The sequence below is a fragment of the Lemur catta genome, chromosome 12, assembly GCF_020740605.2.
Source record: "Lemur catta isolate mLemCat1 chromosome 12, mLemCat1.pri, whole genome shotgun sequence".
Classification (NCBI taxonomy): Eukaryota; Metazoa; Chordata; class Mammalia; order Primates; family Lemuridae; genus Lemur; species Lemur catta.
In genome coordinates, this window is record NC_059139.1 from 7,301,411 (window position 1) to 7,319,585 (window position 18,175).

Sequence of the window (18,175 nt, forward strand, 5' to 3'; positions counted from 1 at the left end):
CACAGGCCAAATATACCTACAACGCTGGTTCTCAAACTGAACGTGAGATCATGTGTATGAATATATTGTAGATTCATTTGAAAGGGAAAATTATGTAAAACCCTATCCTTAAACAATTTTCAGTTTTCTTCTTGTTATATCTCTCAAAGAATTTAAAAATGCAAACTCTTCATTAAGTCTTCACAATATAAATTAGCAGAAAAAATTCAACTAGTGATTACCAAAAATAGGATCTTGTTCAATCATCAGCAATAGCTACTATTTCTATTAATGTTACAGCTATGAGCAGTATAATGGACTCAAGTAGATTGGTAGAATTTGGTATAAAAATTAAAATGTAAATAAGAGGATAAATAAAATGCAAATGAAAAGAATCCACATTTAGTCCTACATATGTATGTGTTTATGCATATTTATAGGTATATTTAATGCTGTACATTTTGGTTACCCTCTAATTTAAAGTACGTGAATTGGGAGTCATGATGGATGATGAAGATGATGATACAGTCATGTTTTTTTAACATTCTAATCATATTTTCAAATTTTAACAGGGAGGCTATGTTGCCTAGATATGAGGAAAGGATGATAATAAATGCTATATTTATTTACAGCTTCCTGTTGTGCCAGCCACCATGTTAGTAGCTTAAACATACTACCTTATCTAATGTTCGCGATGGTCTATGTGGCAGGTGCTATTGTTACTAACACCACCCTCACTATTTCACCCATGAGCAGTAAGGAGAACAGTGGGCAGAGCTGGGATGGAAATTTAGGCAGGGCCTGCGTGTCCTACCCCCTGCTAAACTGCTGGGGACCAGAAGTGAGGGGATGCCCAGTTACTACACTGTATACATTTTAAAGTATACTCTGCTTGCAGAAATGCCAAAGAAGACTAAACATTAATGTGATGTACAGTGTACCTGGTTAAAATCCCTATTACCCAGAAATAATTTGCTCCATTTTAATATTCCTCAGAATCTGTATTGTCCTTTCCTTTGGCTTCTTCCTCAGAGAGGAATGTAGCAAAATCTCTTCAGCTAAAGGCAGAAAGGACCCAGATGAAGGCTGTTGGTTAGATTTTCCCATACAAATGGAAAGGAGCAGTTGGGTGGAAGGAGGGGACTGAGCAAACTCGTCACAGGATGAGAGAGGCAGGAAGGAGAGGCTGCACGGGGCCACCTGAGCAGGTTTCCTGGCTGCCCGTCTCTAGAGAGCCAGGTGGGATGTGTTATTCACACGGCTTCACAGGAGGCTCAACAACAGGGAGCTAGAGCTGGGTGCAAGGACTAGTTTGCTGATGAACAGAATCAGTTGTGGAAAAACTTTGCTCCACCTCCTTAAGCACTCAAAGACCACATCAAATACTTGGTACTATGTGGTTATGGCATAAAAGGTGTATGATGATCTTTATGCATCCAAAGAAAAAGCCTAAAAAGGAACTCCAAAGAAGCTTACGTCCTCAGACAATTTACTGGCTAAGGCCCTGAAATTTAGGGACATACCCTGGAGCCTGGTGGATTTGGAAACATAGGTCCTGTGACCCTTTTTATTCTGTAAAAATAAGCATTTCCATGTTGAGTGTAATCTATGCTATGTTCCTCATATATTCATATCTCTATACATTTAAGGCATTTAAAAGAACTAGAATAGTCATATAAGTAAATTTTAGAATAAAGCAAATTATTATGAGACCTAAAGTGAGAGAAAGACTACAATACAGTAATAGTAGGGAACTTCAACCTCCACTTCCAACAATGGGCAAATCACCCAGACAGAAATCAATAAGGAAAGATCAGACCTAAACTACAGTCTAGACCAAACACACCCATCAGACATTTAGAGAACGTGCCACTCAACAGCTGCAGAAGACACATCCTTCTCAGCTGCACAGGAAATATTCTCCAAGATAGCTCACATGTTGGGCCATGAAACAAGTCTTAACAAATTTAAGAGGATAGAGATCATATCAAGTATCTTTCCTGACCACGATGGTATAAAACTAGAAATCAACAACAAGAAAAACTTTGGAAAATTTACAAATACATGGGAATTAAACAACATGCTCCTAAAAAAAACAATGGGTCAATGGAGAAATTAGAGAGGAAATTAAAATTTCCTAAGACAAACGAGAATGGAAACACATCATACTGAAACCTGTGCAACACAGCAAAAGCACTTCTAAGAAGGAAGTTTATAGCAATAAACACCTATATCAAAAACGAAGAAAGACTTTTAATAAACAACCTAATGAAACATGTCAAAGAATTAGAAAAACAAAAACAAACTAAACCCAAGGAAGGAAACAATAAAGCTCAGACCAGAATTAAATGGCATGGAGACTAAACAAGCAATTCAAAAGATCAGTAAAATAAAGAGTTGGGTTTTTTTGACAAAATGCACAAAATTGGCAGATCTTTAACTAGACTGAGAGAAAAGGGGGTAAGACAAATAAATAAAATCAGAGATGGAAAAGGAGACATTATAACTGATACCACAGAAATACAAAGGTATTTAAGATTATTCTGAACACTTATACACAAACAAATTTGACAGCATATTAGAAATGGATAAATTCCTGGGCACATACAACCTACCAGAATTAAATTATAAAGAAATAGAAGATCTGAACAGATCAATAATGGGTGAGAAAAGTGAATTAATAGTAAAAAGTCTTTCATCAAAGAAAAGCCCTAGACCTGATGGATTCACTGCTGAATTCAAACAAACATTTAAAGAACACCAATTCTCTTTAAACTATTCCAGAAAATTGAATAGGAAGGAATACTTAGCTCCCAACGAATTTTTTGAGTCCAGCATTGCCCATATATCAAAACTGGACAAGGGCACCAGAAAAAAAGAACTACAGGCCAATATTCCTGATGAACATAGATGCAAAAATTCTCAACAAGATATGGGCAGGCCGAATCCAACAGCACATCAAAAAGATCATTCACTAATATCAAATAGGATTCATCCCAGGGATGCAAGGATGGTTTAACATATGCAAATCAATAAATGTGATTCATTTTATCAACAGAATCAAGGACAACAACCACATGATAATTTCAATAGATGCTGAAAAGCATTTGATAAAGTTTAACATCCTTGCATGTTAAAAACTCTCACCAAATGAGGGATAGAAAGGTATTATACCTTAACATGACAAAGGCCATATATGACAAACTCACAGCAATCATCATACTGAATGGGGACATGTTAAACTCTTTTCCTCTAAGATCATGAACAAGACAAGGATGCTCACTTATAACACTTCTATTCAACATAGTGCTGGAAGTCCTAGCCAGAACAGTTAGGCAAGAGAAAGAAATAAAAGGCATTCAAAAATCAGAAAGGAGGAAGTCAAATTGTTCCTTTTTGCAGATGACATGATCTTATATATAGAGAACCCTAGGGACTCCACCAAAAACTATTAGAACTAAAAAACAAATTATAAAGTCACAGGATAACAAATCAACAGATAAAAATCAGGCTGGGTGCGGTGGCTCACGCCTGTAATCCTAGCACTCTGGGAGGCTGAGGCGGGTGGATTGCTCGAGATCAGGAGTTTGAGACCAGCCTGAGCAAGAGTGAGACCTCGTCTCTATTAAAAATAGAAAGAAATTATCTGGACAACTAAAAATATATATAGAAAAAATTAGCTGAGCATGGTGGCGCATGCCTGTAGTCCCAGCTACTCGGGAGGCTGAGGCAGTAGGATTGCTTGAGCCCAGGAGTTTGAAGTTGCTGTGAGCAAGGCCGACACCACGGCACTCACTCTAGCATGGGCAACAGAGTGAGACTCTCTCAAAAAAAAAAAAGACCAGATAAAAATCAGTAGCATTTCTATATACTAATAGTTAACTATATGAAAAAAAATCGAGAAAACAATTCCATTTACAATACCAACAAAAAATAGTAAGAGACCAAGGAATAAACTTAACAAAGGAGATAAAAGATATCTATACTGAAAACTACAAACTATAAAACATTGATGAAAGAAATTGAAGAGGACACAAATAAATGAAAATATAACTCATGTTCATGGATTGGAAGAATTAATATTTTTAAAATGCCCATAATACCCAAAGTAATCTAACACTTTAATGCAAGCCCTATTGTAATACCAAAGGACAGTCCTCACAGAATAGAAAAAAATTAATACTAAAATGTGTAAGGAGCCACAAAAATCCCCAAATAGCCAAAGCAATCCTTAACAAAAAGAACAAAGCTGTAGATATCACATTACCTGACTTCCAAATATACTCCAATGCTATAGTAACCCAAACAGCATGGTACTGACACAAAAACAGACACACAGACCAGTGGAACAGAATAGAGAGCCCAGAAATACAGTCATGCACCTACAGCCAACTGATTTTTGAAAAAGGTGTCAAAAACATACACTGGAGGAAAGACAGTCTCTTCAATAAATGGTGCTGGTAAAATTGGATATCCACATGCAGAAGAATGAGACTAGACCCCAACTTCTCACCATATACAAAAATCAACTCAAAATGGATTAAAGAATCAAATGTAACCTGAAACTATGAAACTACTAGAAAAAAAAAGATAGGGGAAATGCTGCACAATATTGTGCTGGGCAAGAATTTTTAAAATAAGACCTCAAAAGCACATGCAACAAAAGCCAAACCAGAAAAATGTGATTACAGCAAGCCAAAAAGTTTTTGTGCGGCAAAAGAAACAGTGTAAAGAGACAACCTACAGAATGGGAGAAAATATTTGCAAACTATAAATCTGACAGAGTTAATGTCCAGACTATGGACTACATAAGGGCCTTACCAGCAAAAAAAAAAAAAAAAAATTTAAAAATGGGCAAAAGATGTCAATAGATATTTCTCAAAAGAAGACATACACATGAACAAATGTTTAGGTATGTATTGAAACCCCAAATTTTACCCCCATAAATATATATATGCATCATTACAATGTGCCAATTTAAAAAACAAATAAAAAAATTTAAAAATAAATTCTAGAGCTTTTAAAATTATTTTAACAGATAGAGAATATCTGGTGTTGGGGGAAGAATCTGCTAATATATAATTATAGATCCATAGTGTTGCATCTTCTGGTAATATCTTCATTATTCTTAAATTCCATCTTTTGGTATTCCATGAAGCCCCATTCAATGTTCAGTTGAAATCTAATCCGTGGCTATTAGTCTTCTCAACACTGCTATGCTTAACGATGTAACAAAGTATGAGGTGACATGCTTTCCAGTAACTGGGGTGTATTTCCAGAATAAATTCCAGTCACACCATTTATCAGTATGAGTACCCCTAGTTGACATTAATCAACATTGTCCTCATTACTTATCTGTACAAAAGTATGACGGTTACCATTATTTTTTAATTTTACTAATGAACTGTTCTACTATCAAACACTGTCTTCTTTCAGCTGCAATTAGGCTTTTTTTTTTGCTGTTGTTCTTCCTTTGAGACAGGGTCTTGCTCTGTTGCCCAGGATACAGTGCTATGGCATCATCATAGCTCACTGCAGCCTCAAACTCCTGGACTTAAGTGATCCTCCTGCCTCAGCCTCCCAAGTAGCTGGGACTATAGATATGCACCAGCACACCTGGCTAAATTTTTCTGTTTTTTGTAGCGATGGGGTCTCACTCTTGCTTAGGCTGGTCTAACTCCTGAGCTCAAGTGATCCTCCCACCTCGGCCTCCCAGAGTGCCCAGATTACAGGAGTGAGCCACCACGCCCATCCCTGGACTTACTATGTACACCATTTTAAGTGAGTTGACTAAGGTAAGCATCTGGAAGCTCTTTTATTGTTGTGAGATGATATTTATTGCTGGGCTCATTCAAAATTTCCAATTGGGTAATAATATCCCCCTGACTTTCTAGACCAAAAAAGATGAAAACTTTAAGTTAAGGGGTTATGGAGGATCTTATTTGACTTACTCTAATTGGAAGCATTGGTTTTTATAGTTTGAAGTAACAGCATTTAATAAGTATTAAAATAATAAACTGCTAATAATGCACATTTTTGTGGACTCAAATGATGATTTTAATTGAAAGTGTTTTGATGCTAAGACTATTATTTATATAATTGAATATAAGTAGTTAAGATTTTATGAATATTAAGGTCATATGTAATCCCTCTACAACTTCATTAAACACTGGCTATTCTTTCAGGGAATTAAGCTTTTTTTAAATAATATTTTCTCCACATGGGAAAATATTTTCACCATATTCTTTCTTCTTTTTATGTTGCAGTACTTGTCAACCTCTTGAAGATATTTAGCGATTTTTCTACTTGCAATGCATCTGTGATAATTCTTTCTTTATTACAAGCTGGCACATGCATCACAGAAAGCTTGTTTTCACCAATCACTTAGAAGAACATTTATCCAGAAGGAAATTCATGTAACTATCACCACAGCAGACGTTGGCCATTTTCGCTAGTTTATAAAGATGCGTTTAGCGGGGTGTCAGAGTCAAGCATTTGTGTTGATCAAATAACTCCTAAGTTGACAGCCATTCATATGTTTGAGCTTGAAATAAAAATTCATGTTATTTAGTTCCTGCTTAATAGACTTTACCATAAACAAATTCATGAGGCCCACACATTCCTTATTTTTCTATACTCCTTATTGTACAAGCTCGGTTCTGACAAGCCTCATCCCAGATGAAATGTATATTTTATCTAAATAGACACCTTAGTTAAGATTGTGCCTCTTTAAATTTCCATAATTTAGGAGGAAGTAAATGCCCAGCCATTGGGCTGATGTCCCATAACACAAGTCTGCCATTCTGGCTGTGGTGCACACGGTTCTGCCTTCCCCACCAGGGCGGGGACATTGCTGGCCTCCCTCTCTATTGTACCTCCCTCATTTACTGGTCCTGCAAGACAGCAGTGGCTGTCATGTATGGTGACAGGTATTCTCTGGGACCCCAGTTGACCAGGGACCACTGCTGAGTCTCAGTGTGACTCCTTCACCTTCTCCCAGGCTGCCATATCTCTGGGGCCACCATGTTGGCTTCTGTCTCTCACTTGCTGTCCTCGGGCAGGTGCTGTACTTTCTCTCTGCCTTCCTACTCAGAGCACACCTGGGGCCAGGGAGGCAGGCGGGGCTGTCCTCAGCCTGCACCGTTCTCCTGGGTCTGGGTGGGGGATAAAGTTCTTTGATTCTTGTCTTGCAGTGGCAGGAGTTACATCTGCAGCGAGAGGCCACCAAGGACCCCCTTTAGACCACGTTCTCTGACACAGCCTTGGGTGATGGCATGCCTGCTCTGCTTCATAAAATCCTATTAATTTCCTTGTGAATAGTGAACTTGGTTGTATTCTTCACCATCCACGAGCCTGGAGTGGAGGAGAGGTGAGAGCAGGACTTGGGCACCCTGATCTCAAACATTACATAAATGTTCCTAAATACGTGCCCATGAGGCCTAACATCATGGTCGGGTAGTTTTTTGGATTGGCAAAGACTGGAGGACCTTTGTGAACACCCAAAGGTAGACTATGGCCCTCATCTGAGTTGGTGTCTGATATTGAAATTAGTCTTCACAATAAAGTAACAGGCATGGGTGCCTTACTTATGCAGCCGGGAAGGAAGAGGGACGCAGAAGGAAGGTTGAGAGGAGGGATGGTTGAACTTAAAGTGAAGAGCTGACTGAGAAATGCCCTTGGTGGGGAGGTTAATGGAGCTCTAACCCGACCTGTCTTCCACATCTAAAAGTTGTTTTCTGGTGTCTCTTTGCAGCTGTCTTCCTGCATATTTCTCAGCTCAAGAGCACTCTATTAGTCAGGTTAGCCTTAGTGGTGTTTGGGGGAAAGGGAGGCCCAGGGCTGGGCAGAGCAGGGCAGAGAGAGCTGAGCAACTGCAGGAGCGAGAGGGCTGCTGGGAGCCCAAGCTGGTGCAGAGGGCGGCTGCAGCACTGAGTGACCAAGGGTGGGTGTGGATGAAACACACCTTCCCGTGCCCCCAGCCCTACCTGGAAACGAGAGGGAGGTCCCTTTCAGGAGGACAAGAGCAGGAGAATGAGCAGGAACTAGACCCTTTATTTTGTGCATAGCACAATCTTCAGGTACATGATATCAAGCAAAGAGAAGACACTATGTGTTGTTTAGTATTTTTATCAATACTTTAATGTCTTCAATTTTGTCTGGAATATTCCATTTAGCCTTTAAGATACTACCTTCCGCTACCATTTAATTTTTCATGTTTATGCCCTTCTCTGAAACTAAATTGAACATGCTTAAAGACAAAGAGATTCAAGCCTCTTTGAATCTGACAATGCATCTAGCACATAGAGTTTCTTCAAAAGATATTATTGGATTGATAGGATATTGAAAGCCGTTAAGCTCCATAAATGAAAATGAATGTATATTTATTTTGTTTTTTAAAGGACGATGTTTACAAATGCAGGGTCAGTCAACCAAGCCCAAGATCTAGGGCAAGACTGCCTAAGGATGAAGGTTTAAAGGTTGGCTCCACACAACCTGTGTGACCTTGGGCAGATTACTCAACATCTCTGTGCCTCAGTTTTCTGATCTGTGAAGTGAGCAACCCTCCTTCCTAGGGTTGTTCTGGTGATTAGTAAACATCTTCAAAACATTTGGAACAGTCCTTGGGAGTAGCTCCATGCCGTATGCACTTGCTATTGTTTAAATAACCTCATCCCATCTCACATGCTTAGTTCTAGGCCACCATCCAGTAATTCCCTGACGTGCAGGCAGATCCACTTGTCTTCATTCCCAAGTGCTGACTCCTTGAGGGAAAGCAGCTGGCCTTCACCCTTCCTGCCCCACTTTCCCTAAGTACCACCTGAAAATGCTTTAGGGGTCGAACTGAAGGAACTTCAGCTGGAGCCTATCACTCAAGGGCAGAAAGATAAATTGAGTTGCTCAGATCACCTCAGCCACCAAACTGAGCTAACAGCCAGTGGCCTGGGTGCTGCAGTCTAACAGGCCTCATGAGAACCTGTCATCCTCTCCCAACACACCAGGTATCTGCTCTAGATGTCACCTGGAGGCCTCCTAAAGGTCTATGCCAGGGGTCCCCAGTGTGGGGGTGTATACGACACAGGGTGTGAGAGACGACCTCCCAGTATGGGGAAGAAAACCTAGCATGTTTCTTTACAGCTATTTGAGAACTATATTTAATTTTTACTTTCTTTGTAATTTCCATCTTTATGCATGTTATAGTAGATATAATCTAATAATATTGTATGCCTATAATATCCACATAAAAGATATGCCCACATATTAAAGGCCTTTGCTCAGACATGCAGGTTCTGATAGAGACAGTTTCTGAGCTTGTGAAAGTGTGAGGACGCGCAATGAACTACATGCAGACACAGGGGCAGCGCGGGCAGGTGCGGGGAGAGAGTTTGTGGCTTAATGAGGAGCTGGAGAGAGGTAACTTCTCCCTCTCCACCTGTATTACCAAACTTCTGGAAATTTTAGTGATAAGGTGTAAATTATAATATTTCCATGAACTGCCTCAAGTTCAAAGGTGCAGGCTAGGATGGGGTCTTGGACATCTGGAAATCACAAAACTTGGCAGATCTCTGCCACGGCTGTTGCTGGCAAAAGCGCCCAGCAAACGGGTTTCCCCTTTGAGGCACTTAGAAGACTCTGCTGCCTCACCTCATAGGAGGTAGGAACAGAAGAACACTTGTTCATTCAGGATGTTCTCCACCGATGGCTGAGAGCAGGGCTCAGCAAACTTTTCATGCAAAGGGCCAGATAGTAACTATGCTCAGTTTTGCCAACCGTACGGTCTCTGTCACGGGTCCTCAAATCTGCCACTGCGATGATACACAGCACAGGGGTGTGGCTGCCACCCAAGATCCTTATTTATGGACACAAAAATCTGAACTTCATATAATTTTCACATATCACAAACCATTACTCATCTTTTTAGTTTTTTCCCCAACCATTTAAAAATGCAATCATCGTTCCTAGCTCACGAGCACTACTAAAACAAGCGGGGAGAGCTGGATTTGGCCCAGGGGCCATTGTTTGCTGACCCCTGGCTTGGAGAAAACACTAAAGTTTTAATTTGTTTTAAGTGTGGACATCTTCCCTGTCTTTAATGTGACATAGGTGAATTAAGTTTTTTTTTTCTTATTGCAGCTAGTTTTTCATTAAGTTGCCAGAAGTTTGTTAACAACGGATAATTCTAAGAGCATATGAATATGGAACAGAGAATCAACATAATCTCTTTTGTTGTCAGTTTTTATTCCAATTAGATATTGAATGTCACTGGGGTTGTTATCTTCTTCTTTTATAAGGGGTGCATGGAAATAAAATTACTTTGGTTAATAATATGTAAAAACTAAATGCTAAAGTAGCCCAACTCCAGATAGAAGTAGATCTAGCAGGCTGAAGGTGAGAGAAATTCTGACAGAAGAATAAATGGGTATTCTTTTTCTTCTAATCCAAGGCATGTATTATTAACACTGGATGGCATTTATGATGTCAAAATTAAAATAAAGAGTATTTTGTGCCTTTCTTCCTAGGACATGGTGAAATACTGAAATGTAAATATCAATAATCAACTATGAAAGCAGCTTAGCTTGCTTTGATTTCAAAACATGTAATTTTGTATCATAATGCAGTTTAAGAAAATTGCTATGCTCTACTTCGTGGTCACTAGAAGTTCCAACAGTCTGAGCATGCAGAGATCTGTATGTGGGTCTTGGGGGCAGAGCACCGGCTTCGCCAGCCTCAGGCCGGCTGGAGCCAATATGCATCATCAGCAGAGAAGGAGAGAGCTGTATCATCTGCAAACCAGCAACGCAATAGTTTCTGTTTATAATAAGTGCTTTCTAATAAGTGCAATTCTCAACATGTTTTTAATCATATCAATGTTATGGCTAAGTGTTCTCTAGCAATCTAATCATGACATTTGACCAATTATTTTGGAAATGGCAACATAGTCTTGAAAACACTTGTCTTTCTTCCTGTGGCCTGTGGTTGTGTTCAATTCAAAATATCTATTTAATCCAGGAGAGGTATACAGTTCATTGAACTATATGCAATTGCCAACATCTGACCTTCAAATAATTTCCTATGATTCAGCAAATCAGTGTGCATGAAATAAAGTCTAAGTTCCCCTTTCAAAATATGCTACATTTTTAGTAAGTATGGTTTTTTCACCCAACCTTGCCAAACAGGTAGACTATATTATTAAAAAAACACTTACCATCATAGGGCACGTATATTTTATGTCCTATAAAGGACTGTGCTTTCTTGGAGTACTTATATTCAGTAAATAAGTCAATGTATAAAACATTAGTATTGCTTCTTTCAATTTTTCTGTTTGACAAAATGAGCTTACAACTCCCAGTGTACCTCCTTCTTTCATGATATACCCAGGGAGCTAAACTGGAGTCATATGGTTTCTACCATCATCATCACAGACACTGCTGTGGGAAGCAGCTCAGAAAGCTCGTGAGGAGTGTGGACACACCTCTTTCATTTGGGAGCATCATTCAGGCTCCCGAGCAGGCCTGCCCCCTGCGGACAGGCCACGGAGCAGGGTCCCGAACACTCACCTGTGCTCGTGCGGTAGGTGCCGGTGTGTGCTGGCGGCACAGGGTCCCCCTGGCTCTGGCTGAGACTTCTCATAGGGGGCTTCTGATAGACGCGGTCTTCATAGATGGGGTCTATGTGGTGCTCGGGGGACTGCAGGGCCCGCAGCTCCGGGCCCAGGTGCCCATGCTGGCTGCTATATGAGGCTCGGGACCCAGCTGAAATAAATGAACAGGGGATATTAACGCCAGATCAACATTCAAATAGAACTTGTTTTATAAAAGACATATTGGGGTTTTTTGTGTGTGTGTCGGGGGGCACAGAATTGCTGAAATCTGCAAAAAAAAAAAAAAAAAAAAGCCAAATGAATAACATGAAATGGCAGAAATACGTCAAGCTAATCAGCTTATCGGCCTCCTCCAGCTGCCTGGCTCTGCTACCAAACCTGATCTCACTCTAAGGATGATAATGTTCCCGAGATAAATCCACACAGAACAAGACCAGAGAAACCTCGTTTTTCTCACAGCCTAATGAATGTAGCTGGGTTCTTCACTAAGGGAATCAGGCAGACAGTCAATCCTAAAAACCTCTTATTTTCCCATAGTCCTTGCCCCTTAAACTGTACAACAAAAATTATTATAAATGATGGGCAAATGAATAAGCCACAATGGCAAAACTATCTTGGTGTTGTTTCTGAGAAGTGAACTAGAATTTGTTCCCATCAGCACTTTTTCTCTGGACAACGGACAAACTAAAATGTCTAGACTTACAGCAGCCTAAATCCCTGAGGGAAGCAGACATCAAAGAAAAAAGTTTTCAAGTTACATTTTCCTTTCCTCTGACCCTCCAAACCTAAGCATTTGCATTTACTATTCCTCCCTCTGAGAAAGGCAAAAATGGTTTTTCCTAACTGGTGTAACCTATGAATTGAGGTTACACATCACTCGGCTTTACAGTGTTTGTAAATGTCACTTATTTGTGTCACTTTGCATAGCCCGGGAAGAAGTGTTGCTTGGAGGCGATGCTGCAGACCATAGAACCGTGAGATGTCTTTACAGGCACGATGCTTCTACACACCAGCAAATAGACTTTAATGAGGGCTGAGAGGCTGGGTGGACACACAAGAAAGAGGACATTGATCGAGAGCCAATATTTCATCCGAGGTACAGTCAGAACCACTGGAGCAGAAATGTCCAGGAATCATCCGCGTCGGGGCAAGGGAGGTGGCCGTGGGACATCAGGGGGAGGTGGTATCTTTTCATGGTGAGCAGAGACACAAACAAGAACCAAAGGAGACTAGAGCTGATTTTAGGAAGGAGCCTTCAGCTGAGTCCCTAAACTAATACCCACACGGCATGTCGGGATTTAACTGACAACTGTCTTTTAACAGCCCCGATCTGGAGCTCTCTCTCCATTCCTGCTTAACAGGGCAGGTGTTGGAATTCCTTGACGTCGGCTGTGTCTGTGGACAGCGCTACCTCTACCCTGTGGTGCCAGCCTTCACCAAGGGTCACTTTAAAGCCAAAGTCTTCAAATGCTCAATGACAGGGCTGCTTCTTCAGTAACACATGACCCAGGGTTTGAATATTCTCATCTAGAATATTTGAGGAAAAAGCCATTCAAAAGTTCTGCAACTGTCAACATATAAATGTTGCACTGGTATAATATTTATCAAGGGCTGCTTTAAATTTAAGTAAACAGAGAACTGCATTTCTGAATGATGGGGCAGTGCTGAGAGCTCTATCAATTCAGTGTTGATAAAAATCACTGAGTGTTTGAGGAAAGGAAAGGAACAGGGCAGGCAAGTTCCTTACCTTTCCTTTGGCTAGTAATTAAATCAATTCCGATTTGGATCGCATTCAGATGAATGATAGATTCAAAATAACTGTTTTGCATAATTAGGTTCATTGCATCTGATTTATCAAATGCCAACATCACACTGAATATTATCTCAGCCTTATATTTTCCAGGAATACGTTTAAGTACAATATGCCTTGAGTTCCTGCTGTCAATTCTCACTCCTGAAGGTTTTAATAATATTGCTAAGAATTTAAAAGTGGAAAAATAAGTCATTCTATCCAAATGTTATATAGTTGAATAAAAGTTATCCATCACAGTAGATTTCGAGTTTTAACTTTATCAATATTCTTTCATTCTAAGCCTCAAACCACATCCAATGATGACCAGTGAAAGGACCTGAATTTTTAAGTGGTGATATGATTTTAGGGCATATGTGAAAATCCTCTTGATACAAGCATTTCCTTGGCATTATGGAAATTTCCTTAGTACCATAAATCAAATTAATGACCAACGGTCCTAGACAAGGAGCAAGGAACTTAAGGTAAAGTCTCCCTCTGTGGTTATCAGACTTTCAATGTGTTGATATTAATAAAAATATAATAATTATTAACTATTTGAACAGTATACTATACTTTTTTTTCCTATTAGCATGCTCTTGGTAAAACTATAAGTTCATAGGGTTTCTCTGTTAAAAAACTTGTGCAAAATACAGTTGCATATTTAAGCACTATGCACAGCACTGAATGAGATAAGGCATTTTAAAAGGAGCATTATTTACACTTCTTTTTATCCATTGTGATCAAATTTCAATTGCTCATGGGTGGGCGGCCGCTATTGGCAAGAGAGATGGAGAGAACCAGGGAAAAGAAGAGAGGCCAAAGAAACAAAGGTTCAAAGGGCCACAGCTGGAATTCATGTGTTCCACCACCCTGGCTCAAAAAAGAACATATCAGATCCATACCAGGCCTATTTTATTGGGGGCAATTTTGAGAAAAATATTCTCACACAACCTCTTCTGGTCGGGAATATGCTCAAAAATTTCATTATGTGGTGTATACATTTGCTGATTCAAAGGAAATGCAATTTTCTTTCATCATTCTGGTCTGTTTGACAGCGAGTCCTACGCATTGCACTGAACTCAAAACACCATTCATGAGCATTTACGTCTTTGCCAGGATCCGGAACTATGTTATCATAACAAGAAAAAATACTGGAGAAATGTCACAGATGTCAAAGCCAAGTGTTCTCGCCAATTATATTGGTGGAGAACAATTCTGGGAACCTGACCTTGACAAGACCACGCAGCACGGCAAAGCCCGATCACAACACGGACGAGCCAAAGAGAAAAGGGGGCAGACCCCACAGACCAGACCAGCTGCCTCGACGGTTTCCCTGCCACCGCAGACATAGTGTCCTGCAAGCGTAATACCTGTCTACACAGCATTTCATGACCAATTACTGCAACAATTCCTACGTCATCCAACATTAATATTTCAATTTTACGATGTGGTTTTGCTCTTCCTATTTCTCCCCCTCACATGACAAAGTTGGGGTCTAGAGAGCTCAGGCACTGGGAACGTTCATCTATAATGTGTTTCTGAGAATGGACTTGAAGACTCACAGCTGAGCCACGGCTGCTGGCTTACAGGCTAAGAGAGATTTCGTGATGCAGCAGGGACAAAGGATGTTAGGATTCCCCCACACGTGCTCTGTGCAGGCTGTGACTCCTACAGGTCCAAGAAGCCCAGGAGGACTGGGGAGAACCTGCAAGCTGATCTGCGACTGGGCCTGAGGCAGTTGCTGTACCATGTCTCATGGGACCTCGAGACATTTCTTCACTGCCACCAGGGATGACGTCAAGGGATGCTTGGATGGCTCAGAACCCAGGTGACTCCTGACCACTCAGCAGTGGGGTTGGTATGGGGGGAAGAGGAGTTCAGTCCTGTGGCAGAGGGGGAGGAATGGACTCTAGGGGCTCAGAGAGGTGGGCAAACTGGACCAATGGAGGATGGAGGGGCACGAGAGGCATCCCCTGCCTCCGTGCTGGCACCTTTATTCCCAGGCCACCATTTACAAGCACGACTACCATGAGGAAGCTTGAAATCATGGCTAACCACCAAATCCTGCACACAGATGTGGCTCTTGCCTGTTGATGTACAATGTTCAAGAATCTAAGGCAAACACACATGTATCTAAAGTAGTAATTTTTCTGCTGTTTCTTGTTCCAGTTTTGCCCTGAGAATGTGAAATAAGAAGATGTGAAATTGTGTCACATATCAATCTCCAGCCAGAGCTGGATGAACCAACGAAAGTCATCAAAGCTCTTTGATCCCTGGTTTCCTCAAGCGTAAACACAGAGCTAATAATCTATGCATTTGTACAACACTAGATTATTGGAAGACCAGAATGAGAGAGATCATGTGTGAACATGCTCTGCAATAGATAAAGCAACATACAAATAGGTGTTCTCATGTTATTTGATCTTAGAATCAAGAAATTATGTCAACGCATGCCAATAGATCTTTTGACTTGACAAAATAATCAAATACTTCTTCATATAAACTATCCAAATTTCAAAAACAACTTGGAGACTTAATTTTGGAATGATCTAAATGGCAATGATTTTTCTGGAAAAATCATTTTTCAAGGAAAATAGCCATGAAGCTGGAAGGGTTAAGTGTGGCTCACTGCCTTACTGGTGAAGTACCGCACACCATATTTTCACTGGGTCTCAGAATCCAACAGGCTCTGTTTTCACTTGACCAGCAAAATGACATACTTATTATTTTTAGAATGATATGTAACTAAATTTCTATGTGTTAGATTTTACATTTATGGTTTACAGTGAGTGCGTGGGCAACTTCTAGGAGTCAAGGACATCATGGTTCTCAAGACAGACAAAGTCCCTGGCCTTGAAGATAAGACATCACATTCAGGCAGACAGAGATAAGGAGAACTGAAGAAAAATGAGGGAGAGTAGAAGGAGAGGAGGGAAAGTGTTAGGAGATTGTACTGTTTGTACAGGGTGGTCAAGAAAGTTTTTAGAGAATGTGACAATAGAGCTGCATGCAGTCGGTGGATGAGTCTGACCAGAGGAGGAACAATATGCTTCTCGGGGAGAGGGAACCAGCAGCAGTACCAAGGGCTCTCTCTGTAGGAGATTCATTTCAGCATATTTATAGAAGTGGTTTTATTAGTGTCCATTTAATCAGTATTTTCTTTCAAAAGAAATGCCAGTAAGTACATGAACTCTTTACGAATTCATACTAAATTGTATTAACTGAAGAGAATTTTTTTTAACTCAAAGTTTCAAAATCACAGTGACCACATTTTTGTCAAAAGGATTTGAAACATTAAATGGGAGATCACACATAACAACATTGTGAGAATTGCATGACTGGAGATTCAGCTCCAACTACACAGACTTTTTTTTTGCATTTGAATTTCCATTCCTTAGAATATGATTAGTTCTCAAATATTAGTGTATTCCCTAAAGAATCCTCTAGGGAACCTGCTGAAAATGCTGATTTCTCAATGCAAACCCCAGGAGATTCTGCTTAGGTCAGTCCATGTGGGGTGCATCAGTGCACATTTTAGTGAGCACCCCAGGCCTCTTGATCACACTGTGAGCCACCCTGTCCCACAGAAGGAGAAAAAGAGGAAACAGACATGTTTAAAAGAAAAAAAATAAGCATTTAATATGTTACAATCCTCAGTTTATCATTTCTTCCTTTATTTAAACAATACTATTCAGTACCAGATTATGCCAATTACTGTACTAAGTAGAACAAAACAGGCCCATGATGGCTTTTATTGGAACCCATTCATAATGTTTTATTTCTATACTCTATGATCCATGACTCTCTAATCTGATGCAAATTCACCTGCCTCTAAAAGAAATGCATTTTTGTATGTTTTCATTTTTAAATATAAATCACAGGTTATTAAGAACATACTACCATTTAACTGGTCTCTTCAAATTTGACACCCAGTTTCAAATGCTCATTTGCAAAGAAATGGAAGGAGAAGAAGAAGGGTCTAAATGACACAGTTGTCATGTGGCCTCAGTGAGCAAGCAGGCTGAATGTGTTTGTGAACAGGCTGGAGAGGTAAGTTCTTTCATTTCTGAGATAAAGAGCTGTCTTCAGGAGAAAAAAAAAAAAAAAGCTATACATTTCTTATGCTGTGAAGGGAAGTCCCAAACAGAATTTAGGAATTCAGGCATTTAAAATATTGTGCACTCAGTTTATACATTGGTATTTATTAATGAAACTACATTTTTGAAGGGCAAAAGAGAACTTCTATAGAGAAGGGTGGAACCTGGAACAGAAGCTGATTTTTCCCACAGAGATCTCTGCTGCTGTTCCTCTTTTCTAGACACCCTGATTTCAGGGGAATGTTCTCTGCTCCTATTTCATAAATCCTAGATTTTAGTATATTATACCTACTTAGTACAGCTTGGTTGCTATCAGAAATAGCGAATACTCAGGTGGTCTCTGGCAACATACAAAAACACAGAGGGATTTGTTCCTCTAACTTTCTTGACAAGGTTTCGAATACAGTTTATTGTCATTATTAAATCTCATCACGCCTTTCACCAAATGAATACTGTAATCTATTGGGACTCAAATACTTTTCAGTGAAAATAATTAAAGGCCAGAATTTCTGGTCAGGACAGCACAGTGTGTCCATGTGCTCTGCTCCCCTGTGAAAGCACATGTCCCCTGTCCAGTGCTTTCTTTCTAACCACAGGCATTTCTTCCCAAGCTGTTAGGAAAACAGGCTACTTTTGTTCATTTCTTTTTGTGACAGCAGGCATTTGGAAATTAATGCGATAGTGGTAATGGGGTATAATGAGTAATGT

General features: G+C 40.0%; 1 protein-coding gene across 3 annotated transcripts in view; it reads right to left on the minus strand.

Annotated features, from left to right (window-relative positions):
- Positions 1 to 18,175, minus strand: part of CTNND2 (catenin delta 2) — an 818,722-nt gene that overhangs the window by 313,933 nt on the left and 486,614 nt on the right. For all 3 annotated transcript variants that reach the window (XM_045566311.1, XM_045566312.1, XM_045566310.1), the window contains one exon: positions 11,535 to 11,729. In XM_045566311.1, the coding sequence (XP_045422267.1) occupies positions 11,535 to 11,729 (195 nt within the window). The remainder of the gene's footprint in view (positions 1 to 11,534; positions 11,730 to 18,175) is intronic.